The sequence below is a fragment of the Ursus americanus genome, chromosome 8 (genome assembly GCF_024610735.1).
Source record: "Ursus americanus isolate L20-20 chromosome 8, mUrsAme1.1.p, whole genome shotgun sequence".
NCBI classification, from domain to species: Eukaryota; Metazoa; Chordata; class Mammalia; order Carnivora; family Ursidae; genus Ursus; species Ursus americanus.
Window position 1 is genome coordinate 25,461,038 of NC_142134.1, and position 19,252 is coordinate 25,480,289.

Genomic DNA, 19,252 nt, shown 5'->3' on the forward strand with positions numbered 1-19,252 from the left:
ATGTGGGGAAAAAATAAGAATATGTAAGATTAGAGTGTTAGCTAAAAATATATTTCTTTTCTAATGAGTTCAAAGTATCTGTTTCAATAAGCTCTGATTAATGAGCAAATCACTACTTTTAGGTAGTTGCAAAATGTAACTTAAAAATATTAAAATTGGGGCACCCGGGTGGCTCAGTCTGTTAAGCGTCTGCCTTTGGCTCAGGTAATGATCTCAGGGTCCTGGGATGGAGCCCTACATGGGGCTCTCTGCTCAGCAGGGAGTCTGCTTCTCCCTCTCCCTCTGCCTCTGCCTCTGCCTCTCCCCCCTGCTGGTGCTGTCTTTATCTCTAAACAAATAAAATCTTAAAAAATATACATTAAAATTAATCACTATTTTGAAGTGTACTATTTATACTTACAGAAATAAAATCCATTCTTGAGTTTGAGTAAGTATTTATCAAGACTATTTTTAAGACTATAAACATGCTTTTTATCTATTAAACCTGAGTTTTAATGGCAACTACATATTCTTCCAAATTGGGGATTTAAATCTGAACTTTCTCTCTTACAACTTAAGATAAATTCAAAGCAGTCAACCATATTTGCAAACCAATGAGAATCAAAGCGAATATAGGAACAACTTATTTATCTAGAACCATTAGAATGAATTATTTCAGATATCTTCAGTCAGGCACTGAAATGGTCTTTTCATTTTAGTTATCTCTGATAGTAATCTAAAATTAATTACAAGCTTCCCTGTCTTCTTAAACAAAGAACATAATTACAAGCTTTCTTAGCATTTAAACCTAAGTCCTCTCCAGTATCATATATGGGGATGTCTTAGGTGTTAAATGAAGTAATGAATATAAAAGGCTTTGCCTAGTACCTGGTACCTATAAATGATCAATAAACATTAACATACGCTATTATTACCAAACTTATGACTTTTTAGTATTATTCTTCTATCCTATCAGGCTTTTGGCTGTCACTTCTATCATATATCTTTTTAACAGACCATTCAAATTTTACAGATTTTAATTTGCTACTGAGCAAGAATTTCATAATTAAGCCAGATACTAATATAATTTTTCTATAACCAAAAAGCAGTCAGGCTTGAAATCAAGATTGAGTACACGGATCTTGCAACTTCTACTTTTGCTACAGGAAAGCCCACTACCTCCTGTTAATATTCCAGATGGCTGAAGTTTCTGAATACCTGATCTCTCTATAACAAAGTGCTACACTGCTACTCTTTACAGACAACTGAAACCAAATGAAAGGAAAACATATTATATGTTCCAAACCTTACAAAGATTTAGCCATGCTTTAGGCCAAACACTGTCTATATTTTTCAGTTGATAGTTACCATTTTGTAGCACAAGAATGCTTAACTTATATTCAGAAATTGTAGATCTCAAAGACCATTAATGCCATTTATTCCTTACTTGAAAAACCAACTCAATGCAGCATAAATGTCCCTCATTTTCCATTTTCTCCTTTCAGTTATTAGAACCCCCAGTGTTTTAGGTGGGCACATGACTGTCTACCTAGACTACTTTCCAAGTCTTCCTTGCATCTAGGCATAGACAGTGACTATATTCTGGCCAATGAGTTGCTAGTACCTTCCAGGTCACACCCTTGTCTTTAAAAGGAAGCTATTTGGGGCACCTTGATGGCTCAATTGGTTAAGCATCTGCCTTCAGCTCAGGTCCTGATCCCAGGATCCTGGGATCAAGTCCTGCGTTGGGCTCCCTGCTTGTGGAGAGCCTGCTTCTCCCTCTCCTCTACCTCCCCCCAAACCCCTACCACTGGTTCGTACTCGTGCTCTCTCTCCCTCTCTCGCTCTATCTCTATCTCAAATAAATAAATAAAATCTTTTTTTTTTTTTCAAGGAAGCTATTTGTTCTTCATTCGTCTTTCTCTTTCCCTCAACCTGGAACTAGACCCTGGTGGTAATGAGGTAACTTCAACAATTCGAACAATGGCAGCATCCTAGGGGATGGCAGCACAAGATAAAAAGCAGCAACTGGGCCCCTGGACCACCCTGAGGAGAAGAACTACCCTACCCTAGGGATTGCCTTCTAATTTGGACTTTAGCTGGAGAAAGACGTAAACTTTTTATTTTGGTTAGACCCATTTTCTGGCCTCTGTTATAGTAGCTGATGCAATACCTAAGCTAATAAACTCGTTTTATAGAAGAAACTAAGGCTCAGAAACAAAGCAATACATCCCAAAATACACTGCCAGTTTGGTGGCAGTTCAGATTCTCTCTAGCCAAGCTGCAGATGGTCCACTCTAAAGCCCATATTCTAATAGCCTATATTGCCTCCTATGCAGAAAAATGTGAATCTGAGTTACTGTTGCAAACTACATGGACGGCAAGATTTTTTTTTTTTTGTAAATAGGGGGAGATTGAAATGCAGTTCTTATGAATAGGTTTTACTTACACTACAGCCCACTAAGGACCCTGATAAGCCTTTGACTTAACTGCTCATCCAGGGTAGTCACTTGTTCTAAGGGAGTTGGAGCTTTACTTTGGGAAAGCTATAATCAGAAGCTACCAAAAAAACCCAAAAAACAAAAAAACAAAACAAAACCAAAAACCCCTACCAAGCATTTAAAAAAATCAGCACTCTCTCTAAGTACTTCAGAAAAACTACAAAAATTAATATATTCGCACTTTCTTTTTTAAAAAGATTTTATTTTTAAGTATTCTCTACACCCAACATGGGGCTTGAACCAACAACCCCGAGATCAAGAGTCACAGGCTCCACCAACTGAGCCAGCCAGGCACCCCAATACATACTCACTTTTTTAGAATTAACTCAGCTGAGATAATAAGGACAAATTGGAATGGAGAAATAAGGACAAATTGGAAACTAGAGAGAGAAAAAAGACGTCAGCTCATTATAACAGACAAGGAATAAGGTTAAGAAAAAAGTATTAGGGTGATGGTAATGGGCAAAAAGCTGAAGGGACAAATAAGGAGAACTGAATGTAGGAGGCTGGGGCTCTGAAGAATAAAACGTATGGAACAGCCACTGTTTGGGATTCAACTTCTACAGCTTTTCCTTAAACATGTAGTCAAATATTGTTTTTTAAAAGATATAATTAGAAAATAAAAAAGCAGCAGTGATTAAGCTAGCTGAAGTTTGATATCATGAATCAGCAATCACTCTTCTATATCTCAGCAAATACTCTGGGTTTTGGCAAGGGCAAAGGTCAAAGGAGCAATATATCTGAAGGATTCAGTACCATCATCCTAAGTGGGTGATTTCGTTCATTCATTCAACAAATATTAGAGTGCTGCCACCCTCATGGGAGATATGGTCAGTGCAACCAGAAAGCAGTGGTAACAAGCTCAGTCCAGAACCTGGGACTAAGCATGTAGAAACTTCTACAACAACTAATAATTTTATATCTATTTAACAACAACAACAAAAAACCCAGGGCTTAATGTTTTTACGCACACGAGTATGTGTACGTATACTGTCATTCCATTTTCCCAGCCATTCATTTTTATTGTATTTCACAAAAGTATTGGTCTGCAATTAATTGTATTAAACAACAACAACAACAACCAACAACTAAAGCAACTGGTCTTTCACCACAGACAGTTTGAGAAATATTATTAAAGTGCTTAATATTTTGAAAGGCACTGCAAAATTCTATTCTGGGGGAACAGCAGTGAGCCACTATAGCAAGTACTTATTCTAATGAAAAGATAATGGCAAGGAGACTACAAAATAAATTTTAAAAAGCAAGATAAAGAGATAAAGCGATAAGCATGACAAGGGAAATAATCAGGGAAATGAGACAGTGATTAGGTGGAGAGTACTACTTTACCTAACCTCATTGGTCAGAGGGCCCCAAGGTAAGCACTGATTTGGATACAGTCGGAAGTGTGGGTAATGAGTAACAAGAACAAAGCAAGTGGAAAAGTAGGGAAGCAGAGTGAATGATTACATTACACTATCAGAAGGGAAAAGGGCAGTATCTTAGAGTTAAAGGATAAATGTATTCAGTGTCCCAAATGGAATTCTGAGGTGAGGGACTTTGTTACTAGCAACTCACTATCTCAGAAACCAACCAAGAAAGCCAACTTGTAGTTTAAAGCAAAATTCATAAATTTACTGGGTATTTGAAGTCACAGACTCCAGTCTGAGTCCTCAACACTCTCATCGACATGATGGCAGGGGCGCCTGGGTGGCTCAGTAGGTTAAGCATCTGTCTTTGGTCAGGTAATGATTCCAGGGGTTGGGCTCTCTGCTGAGCAGAGAGCCTCCTTCTCCCCCTCCCTCTGCCTGCTGCTGCCCCTGCTTGTGCTCTCTCTCTCTCCCTCTCTCTCAAATAAATAGATCAAATCTAAAAAAAGAAAAGAAATTTACAAATATTTTTAAAACTCTGTGGGGAGGGGCGCCTGGGTGGCTCAGTCAGTTAAGCAGCTGCCTTTGGCTCAGGTCATGATCTCAGGGTCCTGGGATGGAGCCCCATATCGGGGTTCCTGCTCAGTGGGAGTCTGCTTCTCCCTCTCCCTCTTTGCTCCCCCTATTTGTGCTCTCTTGCTCACAAGCTCGCTCTCTCTCAAATAAATAAATAAAATCTTTAAAAACAAATAAACTCTGTGGAGAAAAAAAATGTTTACTAATTAGTGAATAGAAATACCCTAATACCTACTATTAAAATTTTAAAGGATTTATTTATTTATTTATTTGGGTGGGGGAGGGCACAGGGAGACAGAATCTCAAGCAGACTCCCAAAGGAGCGTGGAGCCTGATGCAGGACTCAATCTCAGGACCCTGAGATCATGACCTGAGCCAAAACCAAGAGTCAGATGCTTAAGCAACTGTGCCACTCAGGGACCCCTAATAAATTAAAAAAAAAAAAATACAGATACAGATAGATATATATATATATCTGTGAATATAATGCCACTATTCAAAAGAAAGTCATTTGTATAATAAACATATTGGTAAATGCAAAGAAAACATTCTGGAAGCATGATGCTAAACTTCACCAGCAATTACCCCTGGTAATGGGAAATAAAATTGTGAAGGGAAGACGAAAGGGGCAATTTTAAACTACATACTGATGTGAATTATTTATAAGAAGCATGTTTTCAATATTGCTTCAACAACTAAGCAGAAAAATTTAAAGAAATTTCCAGAATATATGAGACCTCGCTTTTATTCTATTATGTGCTCTACCATAGCTCCTGATGACTCACTGTTCATCTACTTTCTGAATACAGTTGATTCTTGTCATTCATGTAGTTCTATGTTCTATAAGTGACCATAAAGAATGAATTAGCAGATACTGAACCTTTCCATTTAAGAGAAATACAGGGCTGAGTTCCTGTGAGTTGTGGTCACATTTTCCTCAATCAATCCAATACATAACCTTGTTTTATGTGTATTTCTTTAAAGATGTCTTTTTCAATACATGTCCTTGATTCATTAACACTGAACTCACAGCCACCAGCACTATTACTCATGCCTGAAGGAAGCTTATCTAACACACATATTTTCTCTGTGAAAACACCACAGCCTTCTTGTACTTAGGAATACTAGACAGCACTTCCACATTATACTTGGGGGTCATTTTTAACAGTGAAATTACAAACAAAAAGGACAAAAATGCAAAAACCACGACACTAAATAGACTGTGAAAAGGACACCGGTTTAATAGGAGAGTTGAAATAAGAAGGCAGAATATCTCCTTCTTTGACCTCAAATGGGGACATACACATCAGGTGACTCAAATTTTTCACTTCCTTACACATGTCTGCAAATGACCTGAAAGTGCTACATGTATTGATTCTGGAGTTACAAATAAATTTTAGCACATAGGCGAATTTGCCAATATGGAATCCATGAATAACAAGGATTGACTGAACCCTAAATATAGTCTTTCTAAGTCTGTATCATCGTCTGCAAGATGGAAGAAAAAACTAGATAAACTCTAAGGCTACTTAATATTCAAAACTTAGATTAAGTTAAAAATACTCAATTTTACCTAATAGGTAATAATGTATTTGTTTGGTACACTATTTGAAAAATCTATTTGGCCTATGACACTGTTTGAAATAATTTTTAAGCCAACATTTCAAAATTGAAAGATGTCATATAAAAATCCAGATTCCACCTCTTCTTGAAGAAAATTAGCCTGATAGTTAATGACAGCTAATACTGTATTTCACACAATTTAAGAAGCCATCAATTATAAGATTCATCGTTTTTTTAAAATAATCTCTATGTCCAATGTGGGGCTCTAACTCCCAAACCCACATTGAGAGTCGTATGCTTCACTGACTGAGCCAGGCAGGAACCCCAAGATCCACCAGTTTTTAATGTAACACCAAGAAAAAAGAAATATTGCCAATTGTAATTACATGATGCAACCTGATTTCAGAGATGTTTGCATGCTAACGTGCATCTCAGAATTGTTAAAATATGGCAATATAGAGCATTTAGTATGTGCCAGTCTGTTCTAAAGATCTGTATATCTTTAAACTCATTTAATCTACACAAAAACCTTATAAAATAGGCACTGTTATTATTCACATTTTAGAGGTGAGGAAACAGGCACAGTAAGTCCGAGTTCACAAAACTAGTAAGTGGCTGGATGGAATTCAAAGCCAAGCAGTTTGAGTGCTTAACCATTACATTAAATTGGCTCTCTGAGCCTACATTTCTACAGGCAACAACTGGCTGGAGTTGGGCTCCATCTACACCGTCAAGTCACGAGGTGCAGGCTCCAGTTTCATCCAGACCTCTGCTCTCTTCTAATCTAACCTGCTGGATTGAACAATGATGTGGTACCCAACTGACACTGTTGGGATCTGAGTTTGTGACTCTTGCATTAAACAAAAGAACAGTATTTATTAACAAAATACAGTTCTAAAGAGAAAATATGTATTTGAATAAAATTTGACCAGAGTTAGTTTTATTTAGAAGGATAAGAAAGGGGTAATAAGGAAAAACTCAAAAGACAGTAGTTCTTCAATTAGTTTATATTATGCAAAGTATTAGGTGCTCTGAGAAATAAATACAATGATGAACTGGACATGTATCCTGTTATCAAGATGCTTTTATAGTCTGAGTATAGTGTGGTTAACAAAGTAACTGAAAATCTGGTATTTTAAATAATTCTAATAAAGTGGCTCTATGTTTTGATATGCAAAGATCTCCAAGACATATCAATGAAAAAGGTAAGCTGCAAAACACCATAAACAGTATACCGTTTATGAAAAAAAGATAAATATGTTCATACAAATACATAATTCTATATTGTACAAATGCATAATTATTCATAAAACTCTGGAAAGATTTATACCACATTAAGAATCATGGTTATTTCTGGGAGCACCTGGGTGGTGTAGTTGGTTAACTGTCCGGACTCTTGGTTTAGGCTCAGGTCGTGACTCAGGGTTGTGGAACTGAGACCCATGAAGGGCTCCGCGCTCGGTGTGGAGTCAGCTTGGGATTCCCTCTCCCTCTCCCCCTACCTCCTGTTCACATGTGTGCTCTCTCTCAAATAAATCTTAAAAAAAAAAAAAAAAAAGACTCATGGTTATTTCTGGAAAGAGAACTGAAATTAAAGATGGTAGTCAAAGGGGCCTTAAACTTTACTAATACTGTTTGCCATTTTGTGTCACAAAAAAATTAAAAAATTAATAAAGTAATATGTATAACATAATGCAACTCATGGAGGTGATTATGTATCAGAACTCTTCATTGCTTTCAGTAATTGCCACGTGACAGTCGCAATTTTACCAAGAAAAATTTGAAAAGGACAAATAATCTAACAATTGGTAAATTGAGCATAATCAGAATGACAGCCTAATAATCTGAATTTAGTATCTGTTTTGCTAACCAATACTTCCATTTATTTTTATTCAGATATACACAAAGAGGATCAAAAAAGAAGCAAGGGGAATAGGAGTGACCAGGAAAGAAAAAAAGTGAGATGAGGAATGTGAAAATGAAAAACCACTGAAAAGTAAAAAGGGAAAAAAGGAAGGTGGGGTAAAACTAGCATGCTGAAGGTATGTTTACAAGACACTGACATAATGTGGTTTGCAGTATTTCCTCACAATTCCTAATAGAAACCCCTATTTTTTTTTTAAAGATTTTATTTATTTATTTGACAGAGACAGCCAGCGAGAGAGGGAACACAAGCAGGGGGAGTGGGAGAGGAAGAAGCAGGCTCCCAACGGAGGAGTCTGATGTGGGGCTCGATCCCAGAATGCCAGGATCACGCCCTGAGCCGAAGGCAGACGCTCAACGACTGAGCCACCCAGGCGCCCCAGAAATCCCTATTTTTTTTTAAGTATTCAGTAGCTATTTAACTGACATGCAAAAATGAAGAACAGGAATGCCAGTTAAAAAAAATCTAATTCAATCATTCAGTCATTTATTAAATATTTATCAAGCATCTAATACAAACACATTTGATCATATAACTGCCTTCATGAAGCTTAAAACATAGTTACAGCTTCCCTGGAGAGAACTTCCCCGACCATGACTATTTACTGTAGAACCAAAATAATTCATCTTAACCAATAATCAATTCCTTACATTGTTTTAATGGAACAAAGAAAGTATTAGTGTTTTAAAACACAAAAAGAACCAGAAATTTATTTTAGGGGCGCCTGGGTGGCACAGCGGTTGGGCGTCTGCCTTCGGCTCAGGGCGTGATCCCGGCATTATGGGATCGAGCCCCACATCGGGCTCCTCCTCTAGGAGCCTGCTTCTTCCTCTCCCACTCCCCCTGCTTGTGTTCCCTCTCTCGCTGGCTGTCTCTATCTCTGTCGAATAAAAAAAAAAAAAAAAAATCTTAAAAAAAAATTTATTTTGGGGCGCCTGGGTGGCACAGCGGTTAAGCGTCTGCCTTCGGCTCAGGGTGTGATCCCGGCGTTCTGGGATCGAGTCCCCCATCAGGCTCCTCCGCTGGGAGCCTGCTTCTTCCTCTCCCACTCCCCCTGCCCCCTGCTTGTGTTCCCTCTCTCGCTGGCTGTCTCTATCTCTGTCAAATAAATAAATAAAATCTTTAAAAAAAATTATTTTAAATTGAACTCTACAGCTCAGAAGATTTTTACAAAAAAAGCAAAGGTCAGTCTTATCTTCAGATGACCTAAATTACTATGATCTAAAAAAAATGTGGGAACATTACAAAGTCAAAACCAGTCTCTTTGCAAAATAAATCCAGTGAATCTAACACAATCTATTTCCATTACAATTAACAATAAGTCAGCCAAGGTAATATGCTGCTTCATTTATTCTCCATGCTTTCTCTAAGAAATGAACAATGCTTTCCGAAAAAACATTCTTTCCAAGCAAGGCATCATTATGAAACTTGTCTACCAACTAACCTAACACAAATGCTGGCATCTCAAAGTCTTAACACCACAAAGTTTTTAAATTAAAGATAACTTTTTGTACAAAAATGTTCATAGCATTTCTGCCTGAGGTATAAAAATATAAGCAGGCCTTTCTAAGATTTCCACAACAGACAAAAAACAATGCAGTATAAACAACAGAAGGTAAATATGTAAAGACAGAAAAATGGTGCTTCCTATCAGCAAATTTACATAAATTCTTTTTTTTTTTTTATTTTATTTATTTGACAGAGAGACAGCCAGGAAGAGAGGGAACATAAGCAGGGGGAGTGGGAGAGGAAGAAGCAGGCTCTCAGCAGAGCAGGGAGCCCGATGTGGGGCTTGATCCCAGGACCCTGGGATCATGCCGAGCGGAAGGCAGACACTTAATGACTGAGCCACCCAGGTGCCCCCATAAGAAATTCTTATATTCTCTCCTAAAAGATAATCAGATTCAAGAGTGATTATAATTAACTCTCAGACCATAAAGCACCAGGATTTACTTTATCTTTTAGGTATTTAAATGGGCAACACTTCAAGAACTCCATAAAACAGATGCTAATGAAAGACTTCTTAAATATAGCATTCCTTTAAAAAATACATTCTCTAGGACAATTTTTCCCAAAGTATGTTCTTCAGAACACTCAGCTCTACAAGATTTCCTGAGGAAAAAAAGGGATCTGGTCAAATAAAATTGGCAAATACAACTTCCTTTATATAAATATTAGGTTTTTTGTTTTGTTTTTGATCATCACCCAGCACACTTCTTTGGTAACAAATTTAAGTACATCCACTCATGTTTTTTGGAACATACGTTGGTACTGGTAGCATGTGTAATATTTAAATGATTCTAGTTTTTTAAAATTGCCCTTAGTAATCTACAATTCACCTTCAAAAAAGCCATGTAGTTTTCAATAGACACTACTTAAAAAATATACATGAGACATCATTGGTTGGATACAGAAGTGATCAAAACACGAATCATTATTATGGTTTTCTCCGACACTTATTGCAAGACAGCCAAGAGAGAAAACACATTCCAGTTATGACACTGACCTGCTTATTAATGTAGAATATGAAACTTGAACCCAAACAGGAATTTCGGACTATACATTTATAGTAACGTGGTATAAAATATGCTTGACCAAAACAAAACTATGTCTAAATCAAAGCATACATTCCTTAGTAACAATTTTTATTATAAGAAAGTACAGCTGTCTCATATTGTTAGCCTTTTTGCTTTTTAAGCCAGCTGATCAAAGTTTGATTTAAAAAGAGATGACTTTGAGGCACCAGCCTGGCTCAGTCAGTGCAGCATGTGACTCCTGATCTTGGGGTCATGAGTTCAAAACCCATGTAGGGCCTGGAGCTTACTTTAAAAAATAATAACAGGATAAAAAATAAATAAAAAGACACAACTTATCAGTACAGTAATTCCACATAATTTTTCAGGACTCAAGCAAGTTTCATGCCTTGGGATACAACTTGAGAAAAAAAAAAAAAACCTAAGATTTACTATCAAATGTTGTTAGCACTGGGATTTTTTTTTTAAGATTTTATTTATTTATTTGAGAGAGTGAGTTGAGGAGCAGAAGGAGAAGCAGACTCCCCATTGAGCAGGGAGCCTGATGCGGGGCTCGATCCCTGCACTCCGGGATCATGACCTGAGCCAAATGCAGCTGCGCCCCTAGTAACTTTTTTTTAAAAGCTAGTTTTTTGAAAATCCCAAGCGTTGGGATGCCTGGGTGGCTCAGTCGGTTAAGCAGCTGTCTTCGGTCAGGTCATGAACTCAGGGTCCTGGGATGGAGCCCCATTTTGGGCTCTCTACTCAGCAGGGAGTCTGCTTCTCCCTCTCCCTCTGTCTGCCGCTTTGCCCTCTTGTGCTCTCTCTCTCTCTCGCTGTCAAATAAATAAAATTTTTAAAAAAGTTATTATTTGAAAGGTAGATGGAAAATTAAATATGTATGAGCATTCAAAAAAATAAGTAGGATTTATAGTATAATTAGTGTTTATTTGCACCCAGCAAAGTATGTCCAGACTAAGGAGGCTTCAATCACCAGAAATCAGTGCCTTTCTCTAAGGTGAAAAAGAGAAATCAAATTTAAAAGTATTTGATTCTAAGAGGCGCCTGGCTGGCTCAGTTGGAAAAGCATGTGAACTCTTGATTTCAGGGTCATGAGTTCAAGCCCCACAATGGGCGCAGACATTACTTAAATAAATAAAACTTAAAAAATAAAAAGTATTTGACTCTAAAATATGCAAAGTTTAATGAGGATGAAATTCTAGACTTAAAATATTTAAAATTTTATAGAATTATTCATTATCATATGATACAAATACAAGTATTTACTACTTTGTCTCTAGAGAACATCTTAATACTAACCCAAAGTTACTCTTAACCAACACTATGAAAATTTAGGAACTATAAAATCAATAATAAGGGCACCTAGCTGGCTCAGTCGGTAAAGCATGCAACTCTTGATCTCGGGGTTGTAAGCTTGAGCCCCACGTTAGGTGTAGAGATTACTTAAAAATGAAATCTTCAAAAAAAAAAAATCAATAATTTAACTCTTAACACATTCAGAAGATACTTAAGTTCACTAAGAGAAAACAGGAAAACAGGGCAACCCTCTCAAGTCCCCTCCCTCTTGGAGAGCTTTGTATTATCACTCAATAAACTCTGCTTTGCTGCCCACCAAAAAAAAAAAAAAAGAAAGAAAGAAAAGGCAAACAGGAAAGCAGTAAAACCACAGTAAATTTGGAAAAATCCCTTAAGTACAAAGTTTGACAAAACGGACATCAATCATTCTAGAACTTTGATTCCTACAGTTTTTAAAAAGTATTGTTTTAGCACCTCGTAATTTGTAAGCTGCTATGATTATAATCTGGGAATTCTTTCATGTAACACTATAGTTCATTCATTCATTCATTTACCGAAGACTTATTTATTTTAGAGACAGCGAGTGAGCAAGCACAAGCAACGGGAAGGACAGAAGGAGAGGGAAAGAATCTCAAGCAAGACTCCTCACTGAGCGTCTCGTGACGCTGAGATCACCACCTGGGCTAAAAGAGTCGGACAATTAACTGACTAAGCCACCCAGACACCTCTATAATTCATTCAACAAATACTTCACTGAATATCTACTACTATGGAAAAACAAAGATTAAAATACTTTTGAACTCTTCCCTAAAGACATTTAAGAGTCTAGAAAAGATGAAACATATACAAATAGTAGAAAGCTTAAGAAATGCACAATCTAGTTAAAATGTGAAGATTGCTCAGAGGGGAAAGAGATTATCTGCAGTTTAGGGGGAGGAAAAATAAGGGTGGATTTAAAGGACAGTTAGGGGCACCTGGGTGGCTCAGTTGGTTAAGCATCTGACTCATGATTTTGGCTCAGGTCATGATCTCAGGGCCCTGAGATGGAGCCAGCGCCAGGCTCTGTGCTGGTCTGCCCTGGTCGTGGAGCCTGCTTAGGATTCTCTCTCTCTCTCCCTCTGCCCCTGCCCACCTGCCACCCCCACCACCCAGCACAGGTTTGCATTCTCTCTCTCTCTTTTTTTAAAGATTTATTTATTTGAGAGAGAGAGAGAGAGAGCACAAGCAGTGGGAAGAAGGAGAAGCAAGCTCCCCGCTGAGCAGGGAGCCCAACGCAGGGCTTGATCCCAGGACCCTGAGATCACGACCTGAGCGGAAGGCAGACACTTAACTGACTGAGCCACCCAGGCACCCTGCGTTCTCTCTTAAAAAAAAAAATTTAAAGGACAGCTAGACTTTAGGGGTGTCTGACTGGCTTAGTCGCTAGAGCACACAACTCTTCATCTCAGGGTTGTAAGTTCGAGCCCCACGTTGGGTGTATAGATTACTTAAAATTTTTAAAAATCTTCAACAACAAAAAAATAATAAGATATAAAAAAATAAAGTAAAATAAAGGACAGGTAGACCTTAGACAAAGAGGCTTTCTGCTGGAGAAAAGCACAAAAGATGGAAAACCACAATGAGAATGATTTAATTTTACAGAAATGGAAAAAATTACAAAATATTAAACAATAATGTATAAGTTGGAGGTTTCCAATTCTGGCAACTTGAATATCCAGACCAGATCAAATCACCAGTTAAAACATCTAAACTGTACCACTCATTCTACTGATGTTCTACAAATACTTTTTAAAAAATTTTATTTATTTTGCACGAGCGTGCAGGCATGAGAGATAGAGAGAGAGTGCACTCCAGCAAGCCTGCGCAGGGGGGAAGGGGAGGGGGGAAGCTGACTCCCCGCTGAGCAGGGAGCCCAATGCAGGACTCATCCCAGGACCCCAGATCATGACCTGAGCCAAAGGCAGCTGCTTAACCGACTGAGCCACCCAGGTGCCCATACAAATACTTTTAATTAGTGACCCATGACCCCTTTTACCGGTTATATTTCCTAATGGAGTGAGATGATGAAACAAATTTAATTCATACTGTAACTTGGAGTAAACTATTAATTCTCTTCATAAGACAAATTACTTTTCCAATTTTGAGTATGCATGCTCAGAGTTAGGCAAGAACAAAGACCCTGACTTTCCTTTCAGTTTACATAAACAACATACACGTGATACTCAAACTTCAGTTTGTTTTTTGTTTTTTTTTAAAGATTTTATTTATTTGACAGAGAGAGAGACAGCCAGCAAGAGAGGGAACACAAGCAGGGGGAGTGGGAGAGGAAGAAGCAGGCTCTCAGCGGAGGAGCCTGATGTAGGGCTCGATCCCAGGACTCTGGGATCACGCCCTGAGCCGAAGGCAGACACTTAATGACTGAGCCACCCAGGTGCTCCCAAACTTCATTTTGAAATCACGATGTAAATATTATGTTGTTCTATGCACTATGGCAAGATCAGTTTTCTAGTCTCAGTTCTGTAATAACCGTGCAAGCTGTTTAGTGATCTGTGCCTCAGTTTCCTAACTTGTAAAATGAGGGGGTTGAACGTGATCTGCAAAGGACCTTCCAGCTTTAAAATCCTATACTCGATTATTCACCATCTTTTCTACAGAAGTCACTGTGACAAGGCCAACTATTTAAAAAAAATAGTCTTCCTCTAAAGGCAGATAACCCTTTATTGAGCACATACTAAGTGCCAGGAGCTCGCCTGCTTTCTTTCTTTCTTAAGATTTTATTTATCTGAGAGAGAGAGTCAGAGATCGAGAGAGCATGAGCATGAGGGAGGGGCAGAGGGGGAGGAAAAAGCAGACTCCTCACTGAGCAGGGAGCCCGCTGCAGGGATCCCAGGACCCTGGTATCATGACCTGAGCCAAAGGCAGACGCTTAACTGACTGAGCCACCCAGGTGCCCCGCCAGGCTCTATTTCTTATTTCACTTAATCCTCATTTATACGCATAAAAGCAGGTGGTTTCCTTACTTTACTCACAGGGTATTATCCATCTCTTGCCTGATCCAATCAAATTAGGGGTGGAAGACAAAGATTCACATCAAGGTCTAAATCCAAAGCAAGCTCTAATAAACCATACTTGGTGCCTCAAACAAAAAATACCAGAAATAAAATAAATGAACAAACGCCGAACAAGTAGGCTGTGACTTTGGTAATCTGGAGAAAGCATGGTCTTACAACAGGGCAGTGTGCGTGCCTTGTAGCCATGTGGGAGCAGACAAAGGAAGCCAAATATCTGGGGGGGGGGGGTGCGTGCCCGCGCACATGCAGATGAAATCTCCTGGTTTTCAAATGAAGGAAAACAGATTCATCAGCTTTCAACTTCTGCTTTAAACAGTTCTAATCCATGGGAGCCTGGGTGGCTCAGTTGGTTAAGCGACTGCCTTAGGCTCAGGTCATGATTCCAAGATCCTGGGATGAGTCCCACATTGGGCTCCCCCTGCTCTGCAGGGAGCCTGCTTCTTCCTCTCCTTCTGTCTGCCACTCCCCCTGCTTGTGCTCTCTCTCTCTCTCTCTGTCGAATAAATAAACAAAATCTTAAAAAAATAAACAGTTCTAATCCAGATCTGAGAGGTTAATTTTAATATTACATAAATTTTCAAAATTCCCAGGTAAGTATTAAAATATGGGGATCAGCAAGAAAACCTAGGCTAAGAAGTAAGGCAAACCATGGTTGAATCCTCGCTCTAGTATGACTAGCAGTGTGACCTTGGTCAAGTTATTTCACCTCTCTAAACCTCATTTCTTCATTTGTAAAGTGAAGATACTATCATCCATCTTGCAGGGTGGTTAGATTAATGGAAAATATAGACTATAAAGAGCTCAGCATAGTACCTACCTCAAGGTAAGAGCTTGACAAACGAAAGCTATTATTATCCTTCAAGATCCCGGTAACACAGAACATAAGACCTAGGACCTATGCTCATAGACACCCCAATTATGTCTATGAATACTACCCGAAGTTTACCTTTAAAATGTTATACTTTGTCACTTTTCTGTAGATCTAAAATTATTCTCGAATAATTTTTAAAATGTCACACACACACTCATTTCTAATAGAAACTAACCAAACTTCAAAGTAAGTTTATCCTAAACCTAGCATTGTACCAACTATCAAATACTGTATTCAGTGGTTTACAAGTTTTTAAAGTGACGCTGCAAATAGTGTTACCAAGGGTTCAGACTTCTGCATGGGGTCAGGGAAAGCCGGGGATATGTCCCAAAGCGGTTTGAGCGCGAAATACCCCTATACGTTCAAGCGGGTATTCCCCAAATGCCACAGAGTTGGAGGAGCCCTAAAAACGAGGTCTGAACTAGTAACACCTGGCAGAACGACCTTCCTCCAGCTGAAGGGACAGGTGGCCTTATGTCCCCAAACTATCGTTTTATTCTTAGCCACATGCTCGAGTCAACAGCTGGGTTTTAAACCTTGCAGTCTTCCCCTGTGCCCTATTCCAGGCTGCGACGGAGGGAGCAGGACTTCAGGTTCCTCTCGGCCAGGGGAGACAGGCGAAAGGAGGCAAGGGCCCGAAGCCCCGAGGGGCACTGGAGACAGGTCGAGCCACCTGTGCCCAGAATCGAGCCCTTGCCGGGCGGCACTACCCGAGGACCACCCTCCACGCCGGGCCTGTGGAGCTTGGGGCGCGGCTGCGGTCAGCCTGGCCGAAACGCCGCGGGGGGGGGGGGCTGCGCTGGGGGCGTAAGGGAATAACTCGGGGGTTTCAGCAGAGAAAGGGAGGCAAAGGGAGAGACAGCAAGCGAACCCCCAGCCTACGGCGGGGCGCGGGAAGTCACCTCCAGGCCCCCGAATCTTCCGTCCCGTTCCTGCCCGAACCCTTCCAAAGTCCCGGACCCATCGCGCTCCTCTCACCGTCTCGGCTTCTGTGTGCTGGGGTCCGGCACTCTGACCCCCCATTACCCCGCGGAGGAAATTCATCTTGTCGCTCAGCCACCGGCTCTACCGGCCCCTTGGGAAATAAGAGGTAACTTTTCCTGCCCTCGGCAGGGCCTGGCCCCCAAGCCCGCACTCTGCACTCTCCGGCCGCTGCCACCAACGCCTCCTACTCCGCGGCCGCTCCAGCCCCCTAAGCCCGGAAACAGCCGCCACCACTAGTCAAGATGCGCATGCGCGGGGACGTGGCATTACGTGGCGGCTCGAAGGGCGAAGGCAAAGGGGAGAAGTAGGCGAGAGGAGGCCGGTAGCCCGTATCTGCCCAAGCCCCGCCCACTGCGCAGGTCCCGCCTCCCTCGGCAGGGACACGCCTCCTGCACCCGCCCTTCGCGGGTAACTACTGCTGGTCCCAGCCACCCACGTGGTCGAAGCCCGGCCCCGCCGGCTGGAGAGAATCCCGGTAGTGTACGTGTTTTGGTTTGCGGGGTGTTTAATTGTCGCCGAAGGGGACTTACTGCAAGCTGTCGAATCTGGGGTCGTATTTTGTTGAGTCGAAAGTGAAATTTTACTTCGGCCGACGTGACAGGTAAGGGGTCCCGGCCCCTGGGAGGGTTCGTTTGGTTTTGCGGTTTAGCAGTACGAGCCTTCTGGCCTTCTGATCCTTGTAAATTGCATTTCTTTACAGGGCTTTGTTTGGTGGTAAAAAGGGTGCTAGAGCCCCCTCATTCCATTGCCACCGGAGGGCGCATTTCTCAGTTCTTGCTCTTCAAACCTGTTATAAAAGGAATTCCTAGATCCTAACACCAGGTACGCCGCTATTTTCAAGTGGTGTGAGGTGGAAAACGATCGAACCCTGCATTTAGCTTATTAGAGAAAATACATTGATCTATAGTGTCAGTTTGGCATTTAGTAGCATATTTTGTTAACTCTCAACCCCTGCATTTTCAGTGTTTTTTTTTAAATATGAAAAATGTCATTTTTTTCAAAATGGAATGCCCTGCCGCTTTTGAAATGCGATTGCCCAGGTAGGTACACATGTTTCTGGAGTAGTCTTGTAAATTTCTTGAGCCTAAAAAGCGCAGGGTCGAGTTAGCTTACTGATTCATACACCTCTCCACTTGGATCCCCTCCAGATCTCAAATTCAGCATTTAAAACTGAACTCATCATCTTTCCCAGCCTCCATTAAAGGGAAAAAAAAAAGAAATCAATATGCTTCTTTGTGTCTTGCCACCCTCAACAGTACCACTAGCCAAATAATCGCCTAAGCTAGAAGGAGGACACTGGGAGGAATCTTATGTTCTGGATTTCACCCCCACATGTCCAGTGTTCAAGTCCTTTCATTTCTATTTATAGAATATTTCTCAAACAGGTCCTGTGCTCTTCATCCTCTCTGCCTCTGACATAGTTTATGTTCTCATCATTTTTCACCAAGATTATAGCAGTAGCTTCCTAACTAGTTTGTCTGCATTCAAGCCTTGGCTTCTGTCCAGTTCAGTCTCCAGTCCAGTCACCCTTGGATGAGCCTAACAACCACAAAACATCTGTCCATGTTGGTACTCTTCTTAAAATCCAAAGGTGGTTGTCCATTTGCTCCATAATAAAATCCACTCTCTGTAGCTTGGTATCCAGGCCTGTTATGTTCTGGCTCCTGTCTTTCCAGCTCCTGCCTCCCCCATGTACTGTGGAATTATGCCTGGATATGCCCTTCCACTACCACCTCTTCATCAAGGAAACTCCTACTGGTTCCTTAAGACTTAACTCTGGCATCATCTGAAAGCTTTCCCTGAAATTAAGATACATGTGTCTGTGCTAGCACTTTGCAGTTGTTAATATGTGGAGAGCACTCAATAAATGCTTGTGAAGCCAAACTGTTAGGGGCAGGGCTATGTTATTCGTTTTTGTATCTCTGTATGTTGGCCCTGTCATAAAAGGTATTGTTGGATAAATGAGGAAGACATTATGGATATAGGAATATCATGCTGAGGAGGGGGGTCCTTTTTTCGCCTGTGAGGTGGAATTGTAGATAACACATATCACAGAGGCTATAGTGAAATTTCCTTTTCTATTGCCAAGGTTTTAAGCTTGGGTGACTTGGAGAATGGTTGGGATCATACAGCCCAAAATACTGTGCACTAAGCATTGTCTTCTGCTTGAAAACTGGACATTTGACATTTGCTTCAGACATTTTCCATGAGGGCATTTTGTTGCAGCCTAAAAAAAGTGATCAATAAATGCTCAGATTGCTATTACCAAGTAATGTGTGCCAAGAACCTCACTCAGTCCCTAAGCCCCACCCTTTCCTGAGCCTCTCCTCACCTTCTTCCTGTGCCTCACTCTACCACATCATCTGGAGTGGGGCTCATGGATATCTACTACAAATATTCTTTCATAATACAGAAACAGTGCCTTGACATTTTCGCTAAATTCTTGTAAGGCACCGACCTTGTCAAAATGCCCTGCTTTGTTTTAAACTAGTGAGTATTGTAGGTCAGTAACAGCATACTGTGAGTTTTCCCTCCAGTTGACCTGTTTTCTTCCCTAACAGCATCCCCTGGGCCGGAAGGACTGTG

General features: G+C 40.4%; 2 protein-coding genes across 3 annotated transcripts in view; one reads left to right on the forward strand and one right to left on the reverse strand.

Moving 5' to 3' along the window:
* Nucleotides 1–16,944, reverse strand: part of USO1 (USO1 vesicle transport factor) — an 87,569-nt gene extending 70,625 nt beyond the window's left edge. For both annotated transcript variants that reach the window (XM_045789711.2, XM_045789693.2), the window contains exon 1: nt 16,661–16,944. In XM_045789711.2, coding sequence (XP_045645667.1) covers nt 16,661–16,726 — 66 coding nt within the window. In that variant the 5' untranslated portion in view covers nt 16,727–16,944. The remainder of the gene's footprint in view (nt 1–16,660) is intronic.
* Nucleotides 16,945–17,098: 154 nt separating this feature from the next.
* The window catches only part of G3BP2 (G3BP stress granule assembly factor 2), an 80,469-nt gene continuing 78,315 nt past the window's right edge, over nt 17,099–19,252 (forward strand). The window contains exon 1 of the mRNA XM_045789733.2: nt 17,099–17,267. The gene's annotated coding sequence lies outside the window, so the exon portion shown is untranslated. The remainder of the gene's footprint in view (nt 17,268–19,252) is intronic.